We start from the raw sequence: 26,303 nt of genomic DNA on the forward strand, positions 1-26,303 counted from the left end.
CCGGGAGATCTGGCTTCTCCTATGGAGTATTTGCCATTGGCTCTCATTCTCTGGGCCTCGCTTTCCTCATCTATCAAATGGGGCTTTTTAACAGAGTGTGGTTTCATGCCTAACATTAACCCATCCCAGGAGTCGCTTCATGAGCCATCAAATAAAATGTGAATACGGCCATATGGGGATTTGTTTAATCTCATTTTCATGCTGATTCAGATAAGACCTCATTTGAACACAGTTTCATTACTGAAAACAGTCTGAAAACGTGAAAAACTGAAAATATGATCTTTAAAAATACTCACTTTCGGCAATGACATTTTAAGCAATATGTTAAAGACCCATCGATGCAAAGTCTTAGCTGCTGGATAAAGGAGATGATAGTAAGCTTATTTATGTGAGCTTATTTATGTCCTAATTCATTAGCAAGATAACAAATTTTGTTAATATTTATCTCAATTCAAAAGCCTGTATTTTATCAACTGACAACTCCTGACAGCAGGGTGGTTCTAAAATTTTAAGAGCATTTGATGACAGAAACTGATTTTAATTTGTCATCTATTTCATGGACTGGAAATAAAATATACACATCTTAACTCTATAAAATGTCAATGATAGCTGGATAATTAAAGGCAAAATAAATTAAGAGCCTGTGTTTACGCCCCAGATTTGGGAATTCATATATCTGAAGTGAAAATAGGTATGAATTTAGTAATCATGTTGCTAATTTTCATTTGTTTTATTTAGACCTCTGTTGATAGCAAGCAGCCTTACAACATCAGAAGTTACATCTCATACAAATTTGTATGTAGTTTTGAAAATTGTTTCTAATGACTACTTATCATAGCTAAGACTCTGCTAGGTCCCAAGGTTGGCCAGGCTATGCATCAGCATTACCAACATGTGATTTTATTTTTTGATTACATGAATTACAAAGCCAATAAAGATATACTATAACAAATGTTTGTTTGTTTATTTATTTATTTATTTATTTATTTTTAAAATATATTTTATTGATTATTCACAGAGAGGAAGAGACTGGGATAGAGAGTTAGAAACATTGATGAGAGAGAAACATCGATCAGCTGCCTCCTGCACACCCCCAACTGGGGATGTGACCGCAACCAAGGTACATGCCCTTGACCGCAATCGAACCTGGTACCTTTCAGTCCACAGGCCGACGCTCTATCCACTGAGCCAAACCGGTTAGGGCTACTATAACAAATTTAAACATCACTTAGACAAAATTAAACTTGAATACATTTAGCTTTATGAAAACTTACTATATTGCTACCTATTTTCATTTTGCTATTAATGATTGATTAAATTTGTTAGGTCAGAGATTGGTACCAGTCTACACATCAGTGTTTAAAAAACCACTTTGGCCCTAACCGGTTTGGCTCAGTGGATAGAGCGTCGGCCTGCGGACTGAAGGGTCCCAGGTTCGATTGCGGTCAAGGGCATGTACCTTGGTTGCAGGCACATCCCCAGTAGGGGGTGTGCAGGAGGCAGCTGATCGATGTTTCTCTCTCATTGATGGTTCTAACTCTCTATCCCTCTCCCTTCCTCTCTGTAAAAAAAATCAATAAAATATATTAAAAACAAACAAAAAAATAAAAAACCACTTTGGCTATTTCAATATACTAATGGAATGCAGTATAAAAAAATGATTAGGGGTAAGAACTCTTGGGTCAAACTTTGAGTTTGAATCCTGGCTTTCACTGTGACCTTGGGCAAATTACTTGATCTTCAAACCTCTGAGACCAGAGGAACTGTCCAGCTGAGCCTAGGCCCAGATGCCAATCCCGGACTTGTGAAGCTAAATCAACAGTTGTTGTTTTAGATTAAATAAACAGTTTTTGGGGTGCTGATATGCAGCAAAAGCTAATTGATACATGTTGTATGAATCAGACAGATATGGTAGGTAAAACTGACTCAATCCATATAATAGCAACTGGGATCACTATTGGATTATAATTAGTTCCATTTGACTTACAAATATTCTAGGCCAGAAAACTGATGCACACATATTTTGTCATGTCTAAGAAAGTTAACTTCAGAAATTTTGCTTATGACATTTCCTCTGGCCCTCTGCAAATAAATAAAATTTTATAAATATCAACACTGTTTTCTTAGAATAAACTTTCTCAATTATATTCAAATATAGGAACATAAGGTTCATATTTGAGTTTCGGGGTCTGATAACCTAGTGTCTCTGTCTTATCCAAATCTCCAGAAGATAAAGTCCTTTGGATTCCATTACCTGTTTATAACTGCATCTAGATGGAGGCCACCCAGGGTACTAGATCTCTGAGAGAACATTTCATGCTTGTGAGAGATTGCAGACTTCACCCTAAAATCATCCTGTATTCCAGGTGAACCAATGTTATTTCTCTTTTCTGTCATGGCTTGGGAATCAACTGTGCCTCTTGAACTAATATGGGCTTAAGTACTCTTAGGCAGGGTTCTTGAAATGTGGTTCTCCTCCAACGTCAGCTTATCTACATCTCTGAGTGTGTAACACTAGAGTAGCCCATCATAAAGTGTCCTATGACTGTGTAAGGTGTGAGCCCCTATTCCCTTTCCCCCTGCATGAACTTGAGCTACTGTCTGTGGTAAATTTCATATTCCTAATGACCAATTCAATTCTATACTTCATTTGATGGTTTTAAGGAAAAGTGCTGCTTAGGAAATAAAACACCAAGATGTCCTACTAGAGTTAAAAGATGAAAGGTTATTGTTGCTCTGGGTGGGGTAGGAGTGTGCAGATCTAACCTCAGTTATCAGCAAGTAAGTTCTCTACATACAGTGGGCCATATCAAGGTTTTGGTTTTTTAAGCAAAGAAGTGTGAGAAATGATATATTTAACACTCAGCATGTAATTTTCTACTCCTCTGAGTCTAACAGCAAAGGAAGAAGGTGGTGCAGAAAAATAAATCATAAGAATTCTGCATCACTTCTTTGCATAGCGCAATGAAGCAGCCATTACGAAGAATGGGAAAGTAAGCTAAAAGTGTTTGGGAACAAACAAAGTGAGAACAGGAAATATGAAGATAATTTAAAGAATCACAGTGGCTGCCAGAAGTATAGGCAGGTGCTACATGGAAAGGAAATAGCATCCCTGTTCTGGAAACTTAAATCTTTTTTTTTCTTTTTTAACCAAAATTCTTTTCTGAACATTAATTAGGAAGTGAAATTAGTGCTCCCTTTTATTAGATGGGAAATAGGATAATTACTTACATTGTGATTGCTAAGTGGCTTTAAGAGTCATATGCATATTGTAGGTAATATCTTTAGGGTAATATACTTTCTCTGCTAAAGTTATGAGAAATTTAAAAATAAAAAGTATTAGAGGCAGCACAGTTACCTTACCATCCTTCAAAATACTAAACTGTTCTAAGCTATGTAGGGCTCTTAACCACATTTAATGAAGCTTTAAAAAACCCCACACATTTCTATTGATTTCAGAGAAGAAGGGAGAGGAGAGAGAGATAGAAACATCAATGATGAGAGAGAATCATTGATCAGCTGCCTCCTGCATGCCCGGTACTGGAGATCGAGCCTGTAATCTGGCCATGTGCCCTGACCGGGAACCTCCTGGTTCATAGGCTGATGCTCAACCACTGAGCAACACTAGTGGGGCTAATGAAGCTTTTTTAATTCTAAGAATGTTGGTCCTTCGGTAAGGTCTCTAGTCATTTTTCTGAGAGTTATATCTCTGTGCCTGGCAAAGGCATATTCATTTTTAGTCTAAAGATAATTTGTAGGTCTAGAGTAGACCATATTCTTACAATTGCCATAAAATATTTGACTAAATCATATTAGATTAACATAAGTTCATATTGACAGCCTACTGGAAACATATTGTTAGGTCTCCTTTCATGGTACTTGTTATGATTTTTTTCCTCAGTTTCACTTACTGGGAAGACACAGGGGAAGAGATTTCATCAGGAACAATGACAGTGCCTGTCACAAAATGTTCTCAATGTTTCCATTTGTTACTATGGCAGTGACAAAGAGGGTTCCAAATGAAAGGGCAAACCTGCTGTGACTAAGCGCAGCAGGACAAAGGGAAGACATTTCCTCCTGACCTGGGAAATTAGGAAATCGTACTTAGAGATTATAGAACTGTCTCCATTTCCAAGGGTACAATTGTAGCACTTGGGCTTTTGAGGGAGAATGTGAAAAGGGTAGTTCCATGAGAGCTGGCTAGTGACAGATAAAGGGCAAATGTGACAAAGTGCTTAAGAACCCTAAACAGATAGAACAAGGAGGTATGCTCGTAGAGGCTGAAGGGATTTGTGACTGTCACTAAACCCTTGAGATGGAACTATGAGTTCAACTTATATACATTTGGGGTATTCATTTTTAAATTATACAGTGAAAACGTATGATGTAGCCATATATATTTTATGTGGCTAATAGGAACACATGGTACTCTGGTACTGAGATATGTAATTAGCACAAGGTAGGTGAGGGGATGCTTTATCCAAGAAGTTAAATTTGGGGATGATATATTGTTATGCAAAGTCACAAAGGACAGAAACATTATTAAGCCAGCAAAAATTGAAAGTAATAGGAGCACATACTAACTATCTAAAGATAGAATGTGTCACTCAGAAAGGAGATCTATATATATATAAAAGGCTAATATGCAATGTGTCCCCTCAGGAGTTCGACCAGGAGACCAGGAGTTTGATCGCTTGCTATGACATGTGCTGACCACCAGGGGGCGGCACGGACCATGGCAGGCAACCAGTGGCGGCGGGGCGCTGAGGGAGTGAGGGAAGGAGGAGGCAGGGAGGCAGGGAATCTGATCGGCCCTGATCTCTGGCCAGGCCTAGGGACCCTACCTGCGCATGAATTTCATGCACTGGGCCTCTAGTATATTAATAATCAGGCAAGAAAACAAAGAAAAAGGAACTACACAGTAAATGTAAAACTTGTCATTGCCTCTCCATTCATTTGCAAGGTGGAGGAGTTTGCTCCCACGGCTGGATTATTTCAAATCCTAGCAGAAAGGAGTTCCTTGGTGTAGAGATGGGAGTAGGGGTTTTTAGCCAATGAATTTTTCTGTATTTTAAACTAACAATACCTCCTTTATTGTAAGATGGATGCATTGGCCAGATGATTCATATAACTTCTTGTATGCTGACCAAGCAAGTTTATGATCTGGCTTTCTGGATCTCTGTAGTGCAATCAATTCTATTGCTTAGGAAAAGCTCCTGGTTCAAACTCACCAGGGACTACAGTCCTTTGATTCCCTATCCTTTCTCCTCTCTTTTTTGCAACAATCTTACCCTACAGTCCTGAGAATCCTATCAGATAACAAAAGCTCCTGTTGAATAAATAAAGTCATCTATTCAGATGAGAGGAAGTTTCTCTCTGGCAAAACCAGCTTTTGTTAGTAGGGCTGGTCTGTGGTTCTCTATCCTAATGAGATTTCCCTAAAAGTTCTGAGAAATACAGTGCAGTGAGTAAGAGCACTGCGTCTGGGGCCAGAATGCGTGGTGTGAATCCTGATTCTGCTACTTTCTAGCTATGAGACTTTAGGCAAGTTACCTAACCCTTATATGTCTCGGTTTTCTCATCAATAAAATGAACTGCCAGGAGCTTTTATGAACATTACATGAGTTAATATATGTAAAGTGCTTAAGGTATGAATTGGCTCATAGATGCTATATAAATTTATCTATTGCTATTACTATACAGCTTAACTTACATAGAATGTGCTGAACATGTTGACATAAGTATTCCATTGCCAAAATGACAGCATATTCATCTCATTGCATGACTCAGTCTTTCAAGATCTCATTATCATGGGAACTGATCAGAGTAGAGTTAAAGGGAGAAAAATGGCTCCCTAATTGAGGTACCAGCAGTAGTACCAGCCTGCCTTCTTCTTTGTCTGTACTGATTCCAGCAATGTGTAGTGAAATGCAGTGTTTGGATCCAGGGTATGATGAAAGTGAATAGAGTGAGGAGGCTGTCATGTCTTTAAAAGGAGTTAGCAAACTACAGACTGAAGGCCAAATCCAGCCTGTGGCCGGTTTTTGTACAGCTAAGGAAGGTTTTTACATTTTAGTGTAAAAAGAAAAAATAAAACAGAAAATAAGCAATCAAGCAAATAGAACAAGAAAACTATGCAATGCAGCCTGTATATGGCTTGCAAAGCCTAAAATTTTCACTATGTGGTCCTTTACAAAAAGTTCCGCACTCTTTCCTCTTTATTTACCTCACTGTACCCTGACAGTAAATATATAATGAAGCTAGGCAAGTAGAATAAGATAAAAAAAAAGAGGCTGAAAATCCTTAACAAAGAACCCAAGTGCTTTGCTGAGGCAGTCCATGCATCACCTTAAGCACAATACAAATGGGGAGCTAGCTGTTCTATATCAGTATCCTAAGAATGATTTCTCTCTTCCTCAAAAAGTCTCTGTTCTTCCCTAATACTGGAAGCACTACAGGTAACCAGGGGTCTGGGAGGGAATTTGATTTTGCAGAGCCAGATAGCCCAGAGCCCCATTAGGTTACCATCATTTGCCCTCCTAAATATAAAAATAGAGAACACTTAAAGTTTTAAATATTTTACTTAAAAAGGCTACATGGAGACAAGTTTAAAAGTTTCTGTACTAAGATTCCTGTTTTAAGCAATTTCTAACCAGGAAATCAATAGTGTTTCCTTAATGTGTTACAGAAGTTGGCCCAATTCTGGATGCGATATTTTTAGCCTGCATGGAGTTACAGCTCTGAAGCAGTATGGAATAGAAAAAAATAGCTGCAAAATCCTCCAATCAATGATGAAGCCTTTCAGAGCAAAGAGAAGAGCATGGGGCATGCTACCAGTCTAATGGTTAACTGCTCATTTAAGACTAAGCATGAATAGCTTCAAAGAAGAAAATATGAAATATTTATGGTGCTACAAAAGACCATTAAAATACATACATACATACATACATACATACATACATATATATGTATTTTGAACGATACTGAGTTAAAACCACCATATAATCTTAAATGTTTACCATGATTCAAATTATTTTCCAAGAGAAGAAGGACAATGGTCAGCTCCATTTGCCTTTTTTTTTTCCTTGTCATGCTTGATGGTATGAGAAGTAAACAGATCAGGAGGGACTCTTGTGGGTTATCATTCTAAAATCTACAGCTTTACACACACCATAACCTAGCTTACCTACACTTAACTAGAAGGAGCTTAGATGTATCAAAAGAACCTTTGAACCAGATTTTAGGTCAATCTAAGTAATGAAGCCAAGAATTTCCTAATTATCTTGATCTTGTTTTTGAGTACTCATTTCAAAAATAATATGGTCCTTATAAATGGTCCCAGTTCTTGCTAAGCCTGAACCAGACAAAAATTTATCTCTTCCTAATAAGATAAACATCCAACTATTGTGTTAGAAACACATGTTAACCAAATAATATAATCCTTAGCTATTAACAGCATACTGTTTAATATTTATCACAATTTGTCTTAAAGAACAACAGTGTGTTAACATTTAAGCCCAAAGGGCTATGAATACACCACACACTGTACTTGATGCAGCTTGTTTGTGCAATATTCTGACAGACACAATTAATCTTGTGAAAATGACTAGGGGATAGCACAATAGTAAATTATATTTAAGTCAAAAATACATATTTTCCCTGTAGTAAAATACCTTCTTAATACTTACAGTGATAGTAGATATGGAAAGAACATTAGGAGTTAATTATTTAAAAGAAGAAATTAAAAGCTATTAAATTCATAAATGTTGGCTATCTGGTAGAGACAAGGGTTAAGGAAATGTTTAACTTATAAGTATAAAATAAATGAGTCAGTACCTCCAACAAATGCATCTCCGGCTCCATTGGTATCAATAATTTCTTCCTGGTCCTGATCCAAGACAGCAAAAGCGGTGACTTCACTTTCTGCAATTAGAGCCAGAGAAAGGCAGACTGACTTCTCTTTGTGATATTCAATATACAAACTCACCCATTAGAGCTGAAGCTCCTTCATCATTCATCTTTCAAAGAGACATGAGCTCCAGGCTGTATGTGAGCACTCAGGAACCAAGGTGCAAAGGCATCTGTAAGCATGGCTTTTTGGGTAATTTTTAGCATACAGATGGATTTTTGTTCAGCGTTATACCTAGGTGGTTCATTTTGGGGGGACGACTGTACGTGGTAACAGTACCTTTATGGACAGTGCAAATACTTGAACAGAAACGATAAGCTAAAGGAAGTGTTTATAAGGACTGGATCATGGATCTCTAATAAAGCTTCAAGCTTGACTGCATTCTGGGAAGTGAAATCCTGGATACAGTAAAGGGCTATAAATTTTAAAAGTAGAAATAATGATTCCTCTTGGGTGTTTCTTTACAGAAAATCACAACGGCACAATAGAAATGCAACTATTATTCTATTATAATACTTTGTGCCAAGGTCAAGGGTTACTGATTTTTTGGGGGGCTTATTACAATAACCTAACCTGGTTATGCTTTAGTAAGGAGTCACTATTTCCTTTAAACCATATGTCAACTAGCAAAAGGGAAAGCTGCCACTGAATGTATGGGCAGAACAACTCAATGGGTTCCCCCCTCTCTCTTTTTTTAATCCTCACCCAAGGATATGTTTATTGGTTTTAGAGAGAGAGGGAAAGAGAAACATTGAAATGAGAGAAATATCAATCGGTTACTTCCTGTATGTGCCCTGACTGGGGATCAAACCTGCACCATGGGTTTGTACCCTGACCAAAATCGAACCCGCAACCTTTTTGGTGTACAGGACAATGAACCAACCAACTGAGCCACCAGGACACAATGGGCTCTTGTCTCACAGCAGTCTGGACCAGGGCTTGGTTGATTTGACTACAGAGTAACCTAATACAGTACTTTAAACTTGGCACATGACAATGGAATGAAGTTATTTGTGATGAAATCTGGCCCAGAGGACATCTGCAAAAGATTGTATAGTGCTCTTTATTGGGGGCTGGAACTTCTGAAATCACAAATTTGCATCCGTTATGGGGACAATGTGGTCAAAGACTTGTAAACTTCAGTCTCACCTAAGATCAAGAGAGAAGGGAAAAGGAGATCTTGAGAACCTTAAGGTCTTAGTAAAGAACTTAAAATCACAAACAAACAAACAAACAAACAAACAAACAAACAAACAAACAAACACCATGTTCTGTCTGCCTTCTGGTACCTGCAGCTAATAAATACTTTCAATAATAGATAAACATAGATTTGAAAATGCAAAAAAAGATCCTCTTGGAAAGACTGATAGTCAAGAAGGGCTCATTCACTTAGTGGTCCCTTTTGACCACATGGCAGTAGGTGCTAAGAAGACTCCATACCAGAAGCACCTACTTAAACTCTGAGTGAGTAACTTTCCACACGCTGTAACACCAGAACCTACATGGCAGTTAACAAGATTTTGATTAATTGGAAGTTAAGGCATAGTTACCTAGGATTAAAATTCTAGGGAGCATGCAGGACATATTGTTACACAGGGAAAAAAAGATGTAAGCAGACTTTATTGAAATAATTAGGAAAGGGCTAAGTCTGATTTAGGAAAAGGTCTGTACCATAAATATTTATAAAGAAATCTAGTTTTATTACTTCCAAGTACAAGTCATACTATAAAGGGAATTAACAACTATAAACTAAGAACAAACAAGCACTAAATAAGTAAAACGAGCTAAGTTAATAACACCATTGCCATTTATAATAGGGTTACATTACATAATAATATAACATGTCTATAAAACATTTTAGGTAGTATAAGAATTAATTACTGGATTACAGATTTGAAAATAATTATATATAAATGGTAAGTAAGCCACAATTAGACATAACTCCTCGAGTTCTTTGTTTGAAAAAGTTATTGCTTTTTGGTTGGATAAATCCTTACTTCTGAATAGAACCTAATTCCCAAAAGAGATTATTTTAAACTTTGCTCTTAGAATCATGACTTCTTGGTCTAAACCACTGAAAGTTCTGAGTGCAGTGTTACTCCTCGGGTTTTCCTGGGTGTATGTGAAGAACCTTGAGATGCTTTATTTTCACGGATCATATGAAGTTCAATTTCCTGAAACGTAAGGTAGAATTATTTTCTTCCTTTATTAATACAAGCTAATATAAGAATATGAAGAATGTAAAAGAGATGTCCTAAATCAGTATAGACACAGTCCACTCTCTATTATTCTGTATCTGGAGAGTGATATTATGAGAACTTTCAAAATAATGACCATGAACATTTGCAAGATCCTAAAATGTGTTCTAAATAATTAAAAAAAGGATTAAACAATGTTCAATAATATACTTTAAAAATATATTTCTATTGATTTCACAGAGGAAGGGAGAGGGGAAAAGAGATAGAAATATCAATGATGAGAGAGAATCATGGATTAGTTGCTGCCCACATGCCCCACACTGGGTATCGAGCCCACAAAGTGGGCATGTGCCCCGACCGCAAATCGCATCGTGACCTCCTGGTTCATAGGTTGATACTCAACCACTGAGCCATGCCAGCTAGGCAAATGTTCAATAATATTTAAGTTCAATTATATTTCTGGTACATTCTTATTTTTTTGAAATGTGGTTAGTGGGTTTACAGGGCTATCAAAAAAGAACCTCACACAATTAACCAAATAGTATTCATGAGCATGACCTATTCCATAGCCTTCTAGACAATTTACTATATAAGCATATGAAGTACCTCACTAAATCTTAAGAGACACTGATAAGAATGGGCATTAGTCAGTCAATAAGGCCCAGGTCTCTCATTAGGACTTAGCTTCTTAGGTATTACTAGTAAATGGGCCTGAAATAGCTGTGGGATCAAGTAGCAAAATTATCTTTTTGTCCTAATTATAGAAAAATGACAGTTTTGATGAAGTACTTAAGAGATTAAGGTAAGTCAGAGCCATTGTTTCTCAATTCTAACCAAACTCTTTTGTAAAGTGAGAAGAAAAAGGTTTGGGCATGATGAATCATAACTACCCCAATCAGACAGGAAACAAACACTAACAATTCAGATTTGTTTGATGTCATTTATTAGATAAGACATTCAGGGTTTGAATGAGATTTAGCTTATTTAAAATACAAAATAGTAAAATTCAAATGTTTTCCAGACAGTTTATACAAACAAATAATTTACTTTTCACTTGACTACGACATAAGCTCCACTTCTAATGGCTTAAGAGGCCAGACTGGCTAGAATCAAAACTCCTCACACATCTGTAATGCTGTGCCCATTATAGTAGAGATGGTTAGTAGATTATAGTAGACAATCTACACCAGTGATGGCGAACCTATGACACGCGTGTCAGAGGTGACACACGAACTCATTTTTTTGGTTGATATTTCTTTGTTAAATGGCATTTAAATATATAAAATAAATATCAAAAATATAAATCTTTGTTTTACTATGGTTGCAGATATCAAAAAATTTCTGTATGTGACACGGCACCAGAGTTAAGTTAGGGTTTTTCAAAATGCTGACACGCCAAGCTCAAAAGGTTTGCCATCACTGATCTACACTAATAAAAGAGAAAGATGCAAATTGACTGTCCCTCTGCGATGTCCACCAGCCAATCAGGAGCGAGTATGCAAATTAACCCAACAAAGATGGCAGGTTAATTTGCATGCGTAGGTGCTGAATGGCCAGGGGCGGGGCAGCCACTTGTGCACATGCCGGCGCCAAGCAGCCTGGGTCCCGGGGATGGGTGTCCTCAGGACCCAGGCCACTCTGAGCCTGTAGGCCCAGAGCAGCTGGGGTCCTGGAACACCCCCAGCCACTCTGGGCCTACGCTTGCAGGCGCAGAGTGGCCGGGTTGGGGGGGGCAGGAACATCCCCAGCACCAAGGTGCTCTGAGCTGGTGTACATTCAAGTGGCCGGGGGCGGGGTGGGAACGTCCCCCACAGCGAGCGAGCAGATAGTAGGTCGCTGCTTGCCACTGGCATGGCAGCAAGGGGCAAGCAGTCCCCCGCAGGCCCCCACAGAGAGCAGACAGCAGGGCCCTGCTTGCCCCTGGCCCTGGTGGCGAAGGGCAAGCAGGCTCCCACAGAGAGCAGACACCAGGGCCTGTGATGGCATCAAGCAGGCAGGTCTGCAGAGAGCAGAGAGCCATGGGGAGCAGGCCTAAGCTGTCAGTAGGACATCCCCTGAGGGCTCCCAGATTGGAGAGGGTGCAGGTCGGGCAGAGGGACCCCCCTCCCGTGCATGAATTTGTGCACCGGGCCCCTAGTATCTAAATAAAAATAAAATAAAAAATTCAGTTGCTCAGTGCCAAAGAGATAGATTGAATGTTTCTGTAGCCTTATCCCTCCTAAATTAACTATGTATTTTAGTACTTTGGACACACAACCTCATGATAATTAATATCCTTAGGAAATTAATTGTTAATTACTTGTTACTGTTTTGTTGATGTCACCTCTAAATTGTAGGGAAGATATAATTGAAGAGTATACATAGCAGGATGAGAGGCTCGTAGGCAGGTATTTTTAACCTTAAGGTAGACTGCAGTCACCACCTCTGCCACTGCCACAAGGCATGGAAAAGACAGAAAAATTATGGCAAAAATTCCACCAGAACGTGAAAACCATGACCGGGTAAAACCCAGAACTCCTAAGATTCTTTAAAGAGGCTCCTGTACCTTGGCCATTCCTTATACTGAGGTAATTTCCAGAATACTAATGTTTTTGTTTGCTTGTTTTCTATCATCCTTTCATTTGGAGATTATTATAAACTACCAGAAAAGTGTGGAGAAAAATAATCCATAGAACTACTACATAATGTTTATCTAAATTTACCAGTTTTTATCAATTCCCCACATTTTCTTTATCGTTCCTCCCATATATATGTATATATTATTATTTATTCTTTCAAGCCATTTGAGTATAAGCTGCATATATAATACATTTGATTCCTTAATAATTCAGTGTGTATTTCCTAAGAACAAGGATATTCTTTTAGATAACCATAATATAGTTGATAAATTAAAAAACAACTATTATTACTGTATCTAATCTATACTCCACATTCTAATTTTGTTAATTGTCTTTTATATAAAACATAGAGGCCCGGTAGACAGATTTGTGCACCGGTGGGGTCCCTCGGCCTGACCTGTGGGGATTGGGCCGAAACCGGCTCTCCGACATCCTCTGAGGGGTCCCGGATTGCAGGAGGGCGGTTTTCGGTGATACACCCAGAATTGGGCTCCCACCTCTCTGGTTCCAGGATGTGTCACCTGAGAACTGCAGCTGCCAAGTCACCGCAGTTTGGCAGCTCCTGCATTGAACGTCTGCCCCCTGGTGGTCAGTGCACATCATAGCTATGATTGAACGGTCGGTTAGGCTTTTATATATATAGATTTTTTTTTAACCTGTACAGGGTACAGTCTAGAATCAAATATTATTTTTAGTTGTGCTAATTTATTTTTAATTTAACCTTGTAAATATAGAATGTATACATGTAGTTAAAAAATATCTATCCTATCTAATAAAAGAGAAACATGGTAATTGGCATACGGCCGCTACCCTTCCCATTGGCTAATCAGGGCGATATGCAAATTAACAGCCAGCCAAGATGGCAGCCGGCAGCCAGGCAGCTTAAACTGAACATAAGGCTTGCTTGCTTCAGTGATGGAGGACTGCAATGTTCCCCACCTGCCTTGCCGGCCTCTGAGCTTGCAGTTTAAGAAACATTGTAACAAATATAGAAGCTAAACAAAACCCCAGAAACCTGCTTTCAGCGAGCCGGGATCTCAGAGCTGGAGTTATACATTGTTTCGATTATAGAACCGAAACAAACCAGATACCTGCTTTCAGGAGCGGAGGCCTAAGAGCTGGAGCCTCAGAGCTAAAGCTGGCCCAGAATAAAAAAAAAAGAAAAAGAAAAAAAGGAGCAGTTGGGAGCTTTAGTCCCAGACTGAAAACAGCCCTCAGCCCCTCACCCAGACTGGCCAGGCATCCCAGTGGGGACCCCCCACCCTGAAGGGTGTGTGACCAGCTGCAAACAGCCATCATCCCCTCATCCAGGCTGGCCAGGCTCCCCAGTGGGGACCCCCACCCTGATCCAGGACACCCTTCAGGGCAAACCAGCCAGCCCCCACCATGCACCAGGCCTCTATTCTATATAGTAAAAGGGTAATATGCCTCCCAGCACCAGGATCAGCGGAGCTGTGAGGCCTCCCGGCACCAGGATCAGCGTGACGGGGGCAGCGCCCAAACCCCCTGATCGCCCTGTGGCTCTGTGTGTGACGGGGGCGGGGCCACAACCTCCCTATCGGCCCTGTTCTGTTCCTGACAGGGGAAGGTGCCCCAACCTCCTGATCGGCCCTGCTCTGTGCCTGATAGGGGGGAGCACCCCAACCCCCTGATTGCCCTGCGGCTCTGTGTGTGACAGGGTGCGGTGCCCCACCCCCCCACCCCATGGGCCCTACTCTGTGTGTGACGGGGTAGAGCCATAACCTCCCCATCGGCCCTGCACTGAGTGTGACAGTGGTGGCGCCCCAACCCCCTGATTGGCCCTGTTCTGTGGGTGATAGAGGGCGGTGCCCCAACCCCCTGATCCGCCCTGCTCTGTGTGTGACAGGGGGCGGTGCCCCAACTCCCCTATCGGCCCTACTCTGTGAGTGACAGGGGGGAGCTCCCCAACCCCCTGATGGGCCCTGCTCTATGCGTGACGGGGGAGCTCCCCAACCCCCTGATGGGCCCTGCTCTGTGCGTGACAGGTGGGAACTCTCCAACCCCCTGATTGACCCTGCTCTGTGCGTGACAGGGGGGAGCTCCCCAATGCCCTGATCGGCCCTGCTCTGTGCGTTACAGGGGGCAGCGCCCCAACCCCCTGATTGCCCCTGCTCTGTGCGTGACAGGGTGTGGCACTGCAACCTCCCCATCGACCCTGCCTTGAGTGTGACGGGGTGGTGCCCCATCCCCCCTATCGGCCCTACCCTGAGTGTGACTGAGGGTGGCATCGCAACCTCCCAATCCGCCCTGCTCTGTGCATGACAGGGGGCGGCGCCCCAACTCCCCAATCGGCCCTGCTCTGAGCCCAACCAGGGGCTGCACCTAGGGATTAGGCCTGCCCTCTGCCACCTGGTCGTTATCTCCTGAGGGGTCCCAGACTGCGAGAGGGCACAGGCTGGGCTGAGGGACCCCCCCACCGAGTGCACAAATTTTTGTGCACCGGGCCTCTAGTCTACACTAATAAAAGAGGAAAATGGTAATTGGCGTACGGCGATACCCTTTTCATTGGCTAATCAGGGCTATATGCAAATTAACTGCCAACTAAGATTGGCAGTTAACTGCCAACAAGATGGCGGTTAATTTGCATATGTAGGCACAATGCAGGGAGGTGAAAGGGAAAGCAGGAAGAAGCCCCCTGCCACTGACAGTGATCGGAAACCCAGCGGGGAGCTAAGAGCTGGGGGGCAGGGCAAAGGCGGCCCTGGGGCTCCGCCTTTGCCCTGCCCCCCAGCCATGATCGGAGAATCAGGTGCCTTTTCTGCCCTGGCCAGTGATAGCAGGAAGTAGGGGTGGAGCCAGCGATGGGAGCTGGGCATGGTCGAAGCTGGCAGTCCCGGGAGTTAGGGGCCCCTTGCCTGGGCCTAAAGCGGAGCCCACGATCGCGGGGCCGCTGCAGCTGTGGGTCCCCGCTGCCCAGGCCGACGCCTCAGTCAGAGGCATCCTGCAGGAGCAGGGGCGGAGCCCGCGCGATCGCGGCGCCCCCCGCTGCCACTGCAGGTTCCCGCTGCTCGGGCCGGACGCCTAGGCCAGAGGCGTCAGGCCTGGGCAAGGGGCCGATCCTGCGATTGGAGGGTGATGGGGGTCAACGCCTGAGGGCTCCCAGTATGTGAGAGGGGGCAGGCTGGGCTGAGGGACACCCCGCCCCCCACCCAGCGCACGAATTTCGTGCACCGGGCCCCTAGTCCTATATAATAAAAGGCTAATATGCAAATAGACCGAACAGCAGAATGACTGGTTGCTATGATGCACACTGACCACCAGGGGGTAGACGCTCAATGCAGGAACTGCCCCCTGGTGGTCACTGCACTTCTACAGGGGGAGCACCACTTAGCCAGAAGCCGGGCTCATGGCTTGCAAGTGCAGTGGTGGTGGCAGGAGCCTCTCCTGCCTCTGCAGCAGTGCTAAGAAGCAGCAAGTAGGCAGGCAGTAAGGAGCGAGGGGTCCCAGAATGCAAGAGGGCAGGCACAGGCTGGGATGAAGGACCCTCCCCTCCCCCCCCTCCAGTGCACGAATGTCGTGCACCGGGTCTCTAGTATATATATAAAAGCCTAAGTGACTGAACGACCGAACAACCAGTCACTGACGTGCACTGACCACCAGGAGGCAGATGCTCAACTCAGGAGCTGCCCTGTGGTGGTCAGTGCGCTCCCACAGCCAACCTCCCGCGGCCCCTCCCTCCAGCCAGTCAACCTCCCACTGCCCAGATTGGCCCCACTTGCCGGCCAGGTGGAGGGACCGCACCCATGCACAAATTCGTGCACCGAGCCTCTAGTAAATTTATAAAAAGGTATGCTATAAAAACTCCCTCTCAGCTCTTGTCTCCCATTCACCCAGTTTCTAGTCCTACTACTTTCCAATTAGGTTATCACAGTTATTGCTTTCCTGTATCTCCTTTCAGGATTTCTCTATGCATATACAAGCAAAACATTCTTACTGTTCTCCTTAAAAAAAAAAAGTATCATAATATGCAGGTTGTATTGGACCATGTTTTATCATTTGGAGATCTATGTTGGTAAACAGAGAATGCCCTCATTTTTATTGCTGCATTCCAATAAATAGTTCATTTTATTTAAGCGTTCCTTTACTGATGGCCGTTTAGGTTGTTTTCAATCTTCTGTTATCACAAACAATGTTGCAAAGTACTAATGCTTTTATTTTAAATCCTAAATTTAATTATTTTACTTAATAGCCAAGTCAATAATATAATTCCTACTTTATATAGGGAACTGACACAAGGAAATGAAGTTGTTATACAAATAGCATGAAATATGCCAGTGTCAAAGAAGAGGGGAAAAATGAGAATCCAGGAAATGCTTTGCTTTTCACTAGGATACACATACCAGGATGTGAGCAAAGACACCCTGCTCAGACTGGCCTAATAAACTGGGGAGTTAAACAAATGACAAATCTGCTAATAATAGAGATTTATAGAACAATCCTAATTAACAAGGACTGTTGGGAATGAAGAGCTCTGGGTTAATTTAATTTTTTGGTTAACTAAAGAAATAGCAGAAAGTCTTTTTAGTTGGAAATCTTTGTAAATGTATTAATATAATCATATACCATGACATCCCTGCTTTAATTAGTTTAGTTTATTGAATGGAATGAAATTTTTCTTTGATAATAGAGAATCCTACAGCACAGTTAATGTCATTATTCTGAACATCAGTTCTTATTGTAGTTCCAAAGGCATAAGTGCTTTCATGAAAGGCAGGATAAATGGAACGGTGGCAAGTATACTGGATTAGGACTCAAAAGACTCATGATTTTAGTCTGCTTTTGGCTCAGCTACTTATTTAACAAATACTTAAGAGCTTATCATGTGTCAAGCACTCTATTGGAGACTTGAAATACAGATAGGAATAGGACAAAAAACCCCTGTTCTCATGGGACCTACATTCTAGTGAGGAAAGACAATGTACAAGTAACAAAAAGCTGAACAAGATAATTTGAGATAATAATAAATGCCCCAATGAAAATGAAACAGGATTAGATAGTGAAGTATGACAGAGGAAAGGAGTTAACAATTTAGACGGGTGTGACTTCCTCACTGAGGAGGTGATGTTTGAACTGAGACTCTCATAGCAAGGACAGCTGTGTGAAGACCCAGGGCTAGAGTATCAAGTGCAGAGGCCCTGGGCTAGCAACAAGCGTGGGGTGCTTAGCCTGTTTAAGGTTAAGAAGGTCTCTAGAGTGAATGTGAGGAGATCAACTGTGTATGTGTGTGGTTGAGGGGGGGGGGTGAAGGACAGGGAGGTGGGTTTTGATAGAATTTCATTCCAAGTAAAATGTGAAACCATTAGAAGGTTTTTTTGTTTATTTGTTTTTAAATATATTTTTTATTGATTTCAGAGAGCAACGGAGAGGGAGAGAGAGATAGAAACATCAATGATGAGAGAGAATCATTGGTCGGCTGCCTCCTGCACGCCCCCTACTGGGGATTGAGCCCACAACCTGGGCATGTGCCCTTGAAGGGGAATCAAACCCGGACAGTTCAGTCTGCAGCTCTACCCACTGAGCCATACCAGCCAGGGTACCATTGGAAGGTTTTAACCAGGGAGAGATACGATCCCATCTTTAATTTTAAAAGCTTATTCTGGAAGTCTTATAGAAAATGGACTGAATGGTAAGGATGGCGAGTGCAGTGAATGATGCTAATTACCAGGAGACCTTCTGTAAGTCACACTCTTAACTTAAACTCAGGTTTACTATTTAGAAAATGAGCATTACACTTGCTTTAGCTATTTTCTGTGACTTTTATTTGGATTAAGTATTAACAATGTTATGAAAGCACTCTGTCAAACATAAAGCCCTATAAAATTTATAAGGTGTTTTTAAGAGCTTATTTTCTTCAATCAGGCAATGATAATATCATTGAATAATCGCCATGAGCTCTTTATAGTCTGTTAGATCCTTTAGGGAATATACAGGAGAAATATGAAGACACGATCCTTCTTCTCAATGAACTTAGAATCTAGCTAGAAAGAGAAATCTAGCATGTGTGAAAGAATGTGTGAAGTAGCATACAAGGTAATACTCCTTATAGTTGCAACAAAAGTTCAAGAAGGAAAAGAACAATGTGAATTTAATTAACTGAAAATGGTTTCATGGAGAAAACTGAACTTAAGCCAGGTATTGAAGCTGTGGCTAGTGAAGAGGCTAGGAAAAGAAAGGGATGTATATCCCAGGAGGCATGGAAAAAGAGTAAAGTTTATTATTTCAGGTAAGGCAAGAAATAACACAATTTGTGTTGGGTCCAGCCATCTCTAGGGAGACTTTGAAAGCCAGACAAAAGTTTGGATTTGCTATGGCAGGCAATGGGATGCAACTATAATTTTTGAGTAAAATTCAAATGCTTACTGTGTGCCCAGGTACTGCACCAAGTGTTTTATATACTTCATCTTATGCATTCTCACTGCAATCCCATGAATTAGGTATTATTGACCTGATTTTATGAATGAAGACATCGAAGCTCACAGAGGCTGTCAACTGCCCAGAGTCCCGTGGCAAAGTAGGACTTTGGAACAAAAAGAATGAGAAAAGAAGTAAAATGTGATTCCAAAGCTGCCATTCCAGCAATGTTGGAATTTCCAGCGACCGTTTTTCTGAAAAAAGGTGATCATGAAAAAAACAGATTTTGATTAAGCAGTATACAGCAGTTAACTGACATTTAAATTCCCCTCCCAAGCCCTGTACTGATAACTAAATTTGACTAAATTGAGTAGATAAATGCCCCACAGAGAACAGAGGCAGTATAACATTGTCGTTAAGAATATGGACCAGACTGCTTCGGTTCATAGTTCCAATTACTAGTCAATTTCCATTTACTTGCTCGTAACCAAGTTAAACCTTCTGTGCCTTAATTTTCTTATGTGTAAAAAAGGGACAATAATAGTAATCTCACAGGGTTTTTTGTGAGCATTAAATCAGTTAATGCACTTAAAGCACTTAGAGCAAAATTGGCACAGAGTAAGCATTTAATGAATACATGCACATGAGTATTATTAACCTTAAAATGAAACTTTTGGAAACAGGAATTCATGTCTCACTTAAAACTGCTGCTTTTGAAGGCATGGTTTTGACCTTGAGCACTATTCTCATTTGCAATAATGTCTTTTAGTTTGTTCATGTTTTCTTTTAATTTTCCACAAATGTTTCAAGTAAATGCCAGTTAAAGTCTTCAGTGTTGAATGTACACAGGTAAGAGAATAAATGAGTGTTTGCTTTGAATATGAATATATTTTTCATAGAAAAGTGACCAAGAAAACAATGAAAGATGTCATTACTGCTCTAAAACCTTATTTCCCCTTTGGTATATATTTATTCTTTAAGAGGCACCTGATATCTTTAATAGGTTCACTAAATGAAGCATATCACTTTAATCTTATAGAAAGCAGTTCATTTCAACTGTTCTGTTTCTTTCTATGCATTTGCTCCATTCTCATATCTATAAAAACTGGTTTCCTCTCCTGGCTTAGTTCATAGGTCACTGGCCATCCATGGACTATCTAACCCTGTTGAGTTCCTATCTTCGATCCAATTGGTTACGTAAGGAAAAGAGCTAGGGCTCATGGCACAAAACATGGCTACTTAGGTAAGGGGCTATGGGAAAGGCAATTTGTCTGATGATCTCTACCACCCAGACAAAATGCTTGGCTCATTATAGGTGCTCAGTAAATATTTATTGAATGAATAGAGTGATTTTCATGAATACAAATCTAATTATGTTATTCTGTTAAAATCCTTGGATGGTTCTCTATTGAAGTTTTAACTCCAGGGCATGAATCCAGCCTGCTGTTCAAACCTCATCTTTTGCCATTTCCTGACCTGTAACTGTTCTCTTGTCATACTAATAATTTTTCAAGGTTTTTTATGCCTGTGTACATACCAAGTTTACTGCTCAGATTGTTTTTCATTATTAAGTTACCAAGTCCCAGGTAAGTCTTGTCTTCTTGGATGTAGTTCCTGACCTCTCGGGGTTCTGTTAGAAGCGTAACTGATTAGTTCCTCTTCTATGCCATCATTTATAACCTTCACACACCTCTAAGAAAATACTTATCATACTTATAATTATTTATGTGCAAGGATTTTTCTCTACTAAACAACAAACTCCTTGTGGGTAGGAATCATGACTTAATTTTATTCCCATCTCTTAGCTCTGTACCTACTACATAGTAGGTGCTCAATAAACATTTATTATTACTGAATATTCCTATTGGATTTTAAATTCCTTAAGACTGGTCTCTGTTTCATCTAGCAGAGTATAACTCACATATATTTTCAAAATAATCTTGAATAACTGTTGTATAACTATAATATACTTCTCTAGGTTAGTTTAGTAAACCAAGTAAACTAAAGATTCAAATTGTCAATAATCCCACTTTAAAAAAAAACTTTTTATTGGGGTTACATTGGTTTGCAAAACCATACATATTTCAAATGTACAACTCAATAAAACCTCATCTGCACACTGTACCATGCGCCCATTGCCCTAAGCACAGTCTCTTTCTGTCCCCACTCCTCCCCTCACTTTATCCCCGAAACCCCTTTCCCTCTGGCTGTCACCACTCTGTTGTCTCTGTATTATGTATATACGTTTTTTGGTTAATTCATCCACCCTCTTTCATCTAGCTTTTTAGAGTTATTAGGATTAAATCTAGTTTATAAATGCTTGTGTGAAAGGAAATCATACACCTGCTTGAAAATCAGAGGGTAGTGTGCTGTTTCACCAGTGAATAAATTCAATCTTGTACAAATTACCCTAAAAAAACCTTTCCAGATCTAACTCTACTGAAGACATCCTGTAGAAATAATGAAAATATGATTTGATTGTTGCCTTCAAGCAAGTTGCTTTCTATCATTCAGAAATGAAGACACTTTTATGACTCAATGAGCCTAGGTTCAGATCCTGCTTTCTGATATGGGGACTTTGAGTAAACACTCGGACTGGACCAAACCAAGGCAATCAAATGGGTCTAGTGACAAAGGTGGGTTTATCTCATGAGGACACTATATTTAAATCCAACTAATATTAATAGGTGTGTGATCCTTCCTTATAAAGAGACTAGCAGGGGTGGGCAAACTTTTTGACTCGAGGGCCACAATGGGTTCTTAAACTGGACTCAGAAGAAGGAGCTGCGGCCGTGTTTCCCGTGGAGCGGAGGGGAGAGCAAGAGAACCCTCCACTCTTTCGGCTCTGCGGGCCGTAGTTTGCCCACGGCTGGACTAGGGGCTCTTAGGACTGGAAGAACAGAAAGAGGCATTTATTAGATAATGCATCATGATTATAGAAAAAACTGAGACGAAAGATCAACACGTTTCTTGACATTTTTATGGTTTAGTCCTAATCACTGCAGCAGTAGGATACTAGACATTATTGGTATTCTAAGTGTACCCCTTCTTAAAATCATGTATTTCCTTCTGAGTATAGCAGTAAAGATTTTCATAATAGATATACAAAGATGCTTTTGTTATTAAAGAAGAAACTATTGCCACCACTACATCTAACTGTAGACTTTCAGTAAGATTTCTGTTTGAATTGTTGATGGTGGCAGTGGCAAACATTTACGAAGCTTACAAAGGAAAAGTTGTATTAACTATCAGGGGGATCAATGTCTCCTTTTTTCTCTTTACAGATTAGAAAAAACTTTTAGAACAAGAAAGCACGGCTGAAATATCACTGATGTTTAGTGGTTTGGAGGGATGATAATGCCTCAAGGTAATGTCAAAGTTTTATACTGAAGGAAAAAGATTTTTTAAGCATTCTATACTGTACAATAAATTTAAATTTTCCCAAAGTATAGAGTTAATTTCAATGGGTGCCCTGACAAACACAGATAAAAGTTGTGAGTACTAATTATCGCCCAAGAAACTGAATTGGATTCACAGATCACTTGACTACTTGGAATACAGTGATAAAATCTAGTGAGTAACCATTTTATCCATTTAAACAGAACACTTTTCTTTAGTCGTTTGCTAATCTCTTTGCACTTAAAAGTAGATGAAAATGTGTAAATGTATGGTTAATTACCTGCTTAAAAAAACTCACGTACAATATTTTGCATTGCTTTTAAAGCTTGGGTGTATTCCTCCTCCTCATTCTTTATGAATAGAAGTTGCAGCATCAAGTTTTTACAAAGTTGCAGGAATAATTTAAAGATCATACTCATGCCTATCCAGAGATTAAGAAGAATGGCACACTATAATAAAGAAATGATAAAGACTTGTCCCAGAGCAGGTCATCTTTGTCATCCAATATTGTGCCAATTACTGGTAATTCCTCTTAGAATTGGTCCTAGTAATGATTCCTAAGTGGTGCTTCCATTTCCCTCCCCAAAGTAGCATTTTAAATAATTCTCAAACCCCCAACCAATTCCCACCCTCAGAAAGAATAGCTCATTAGGGGTCAAGTCTTACACTTTGCCAGTTATGTTGAACTAATAATAGTTCTTCCACCAAACAATACAAGAATCTGTATCTTTGTTTATGAGACCAGAAGATGGGAGATAATTCAATTTAGGAACAACATCACATTGTATAGCTTTAGAGTATACATTCAAGTCTATGTAAATGGCACCTGCTAGTCTAGGCCTATTCACAGACCACAATACTATGTATACTTCCTCAGATGACCCAGAGGCAACATACAAACTGATCAGGCCACTGAAGTCAGTGCAGCAAGGCTGGTGGCATTAATTGTAAGGTATGTGAAGTTTTGACAATGGCTACATCTGGACGGAAGAAATTTGTGCTGAGCTAGTTAATTCTTTGAAAACACAAAGTAATGAAAAAGAAGAAGAAGAAAAGTCTCTATTTTTAATGTACTGACAAACTGTGCTAATACCCCCATTAAAATCTATTTTAAAAACTTCATTTCAGATAATATAACTAAGTGTTCTATGTGAGCTATAATATATAAGTATTAGCAATTACTTTTTATTTTTACCATAGTGGCTGCTGATAAGCAAAGAGAAAAAAAAACCCATAATCTGGTTAGCTAATTCCTAAAGCCTCTATTTTGAGCATATGAGGGTAAAGTTCACATTTTCTGACATTGATAGGAATACCCTAAATACTTGGAGGGTGAAGAGAACAAATACTGGACCACATAGGTGCCTTCTAATCCTTACATCAGGTGTCTTGGTTATAAAGGCCTGGAGACAGAAACATCTTTCACACTTTCAGGGAAGGTGGTGAGCACAAACTTTGACTTTCTTTAGAGCATTATGTGGCTGGGAAATATGAAAATGTGAACATTTTATCTAGCATATTCCAAGGCTAAGAAGTCTTGGACTAGATATCAGATAACTCTTATTTTCTTGATTATACATTTACACAGTTAGTGGGAAGAGATGGGGATAATTATTGAAATCTAGCAGAAAGCCCATTATATTAGGTACTTAATAAATACTTAGTGACTGACTGTCAGTAGAATTTAAAAGACTCCTAAGCTAGCAATCAAGTATATTTTCTGGTAAACTATTTTTTACATGCTATTTTAACAAAATAGAAGTTCTGTATTCCTTAGATATTTTCGTAGTGGTTACCCTGAGAATTACAATTAACATTCTAAGTATATAAAAATCTAGTTTGAATTGATACCAACTTAGCTTAATAGAATTCAAAACCTCAGCTCCCACAGCGCCTTCTCTCTTATGTTGTTGTTACAAATTACATTTTAATACATGTGTGCCCATTAAACATATAATTATTCTCTAATGTATTTGTCTTTTAAATCATGTATGACAAAAAGAGGAGTTACAAACAAAAAATACATTAATACTGGCTATTATATTTACCTGTGTAGTTACCTTTACTGAAGTTCTTTATTTCTTCAAATGGTTCTGAGTTACTGTCTATTGTCCTTTCATTTCAGCCTGAATTCCCTTGAGCATTTCTCGGAGGGCAGGTCCCTCTACTTGCAATGAATTTCTTTAGCCTTTGTTTAGCCAGGAATGTCTTACTTTCTCCCTTTCTGATGGACAGTTTTGTCAGATATAGAACTTCTGTATTCCTAGGCCCATTGTTTTTTTCAGCTGGAGAATTATAACTACCAAAAAAGGCTAACGCATGAAGTAGATTCTCCACAGTTCACAATGCATTTTAATTTATTGAAGATGTAAGAAGAAAAAATTATAGCGTGGCCTCAGACCAGTGTTGAACTCAAAACAGGAAAGTTTTAAGAAATTGGTTGTTGATTGTACTTTCATAATTAAATACACAAACCTATGATCCTTTAAGGCTCACCTAATTAGCATCAAATGAGTTTACATAATTACAGCTGTAAATTAAATGCATAAGGTTTGCCTCATCTCAAAATAATGACATGTGCATTGTAATGTGAATTATGGAACATTAATTTGTAGTTTATCGATTACTCCCTAAGCAGAGACTGAGACGCATTAGGACAAAGTTATCATCACAGCAGTTTGGATAAATAGTTCCTAGAAAAGGTTCCTGAATAATGTTTGCAAATAAATTATTTAACGGAAAGGTGTACAAGTATCAGAATTGGTATTGCCCATTTATTGCAAAGCCCTACCCTAGAAAAATGTGCTCCCTGAGATTCAGGTGAGAGGCATATATATGCTTATATCTCATTCTGCACAGAGCTAGGAATTTTTCAAGTTTTAAGTATAGAGGCTATAATTACTTCTTAAAAAAAATCTTTAGCATAGTGAATAATTTACAGGTCAAACTATTACCTCTAACCAATTCTTAGCATCCCTCAGATAGAGGAAATGATAGGTTAACTAGCATGTTAAGAAACTTTCTGCTATGTTCATTAGACCCAAGAATCACTAAAAAGGGAGCAAAAACTCTCTATCTTCCTCTATTATGTGGATAGTTTACTATAGCAGCTTTTTTTTTCTTCCTTATATTTTAAAAATCTGACAAAAGGAAGAAAAACAGTCCAATAAAAAAAATGCACCTAAATATACACTTTTCGAAAGAGGACATACAGAAAGCCAAGAGACATATGAAAACATGCTCAAAGTCACTAATCATCTGAGTGATGCAAATCAAAACAACAACGGGGTACCATCTCACACCTGTCAGAATGGCTATCATCAACAAATGACAAGTGCTGGAGAGGATGCAGAGAAAAAGGAAGCCTCCTTCACTGCTGATGGGAATGCAGACTGGTGCAGCCACTGTGGAAAACAGTGTGGCATTTCCTAAAAAAATTAAAAATGGAACTGCCATTTGACCCAGTAATACCATTTCTAGGAATATATCCCAAGAAAGCAGAAACACCAATCAGAAAGGATATATCCACCCCTATGTTCATAGCAGCACAATTTACCATAGCTAAGATTTGGAAACAGCCTAAATGCCCATCAGCAGATGAGTGGATTAAAAAACTGTGGTACATCTACACAATGGAATACTATGCTGCTGTAAAAAAGAAGGAATTATTACCATTTGCAACAGCATGGATGGACCTGAAGACCATTATGCTAAGCAAAATAAGCCAGTCAGTGAAAGATAAATACCAAGGAGAAACCAAGGTGGTGGCATAGGTAAACACCTGAAATTGCTGCCTCACACAACCAC

At 39.9% G+C, this 26,303-nt stretch overlaps 1 protein-coding gene across 2 annotated transcripts in view; it reads right to left on the bottom strand.

The window, feature by feature from the left end:
• ADK (adenosine kinase) overlaps positions 1-26,303 on the bottom strand; it is a 501,435-nt gene that overhangs the window by 29,187 nt on the left and 445,945 nt on the right. For both annotated transcript variants that reach the window (XM_059662309.1, XM_059662307.1), the window contains exon 10: positions 7,837-7,923. In XM_059662309.1, the coding sequence (XP_059518292.1) occupies positions 7,837-7,923 (87 nt within the window). The remainder of the gene's footprint in view (positions 1-7,836; positions 7,924-26,303) is intronic.

This window comes from Myotis daubentonii, chromosome 13, assembly GCF_963259705.1.
Source record: "Myotis daubentonii chromosome 13, mMyoDau2.1, whole genome shotgun sequence".
Taxonomy (NCBI): Eukaryota; Metazoa; Chordata; class Mammalia; order Chiroptera; family Vespertilionidae; genus Myotis; species Myotis daubentonii.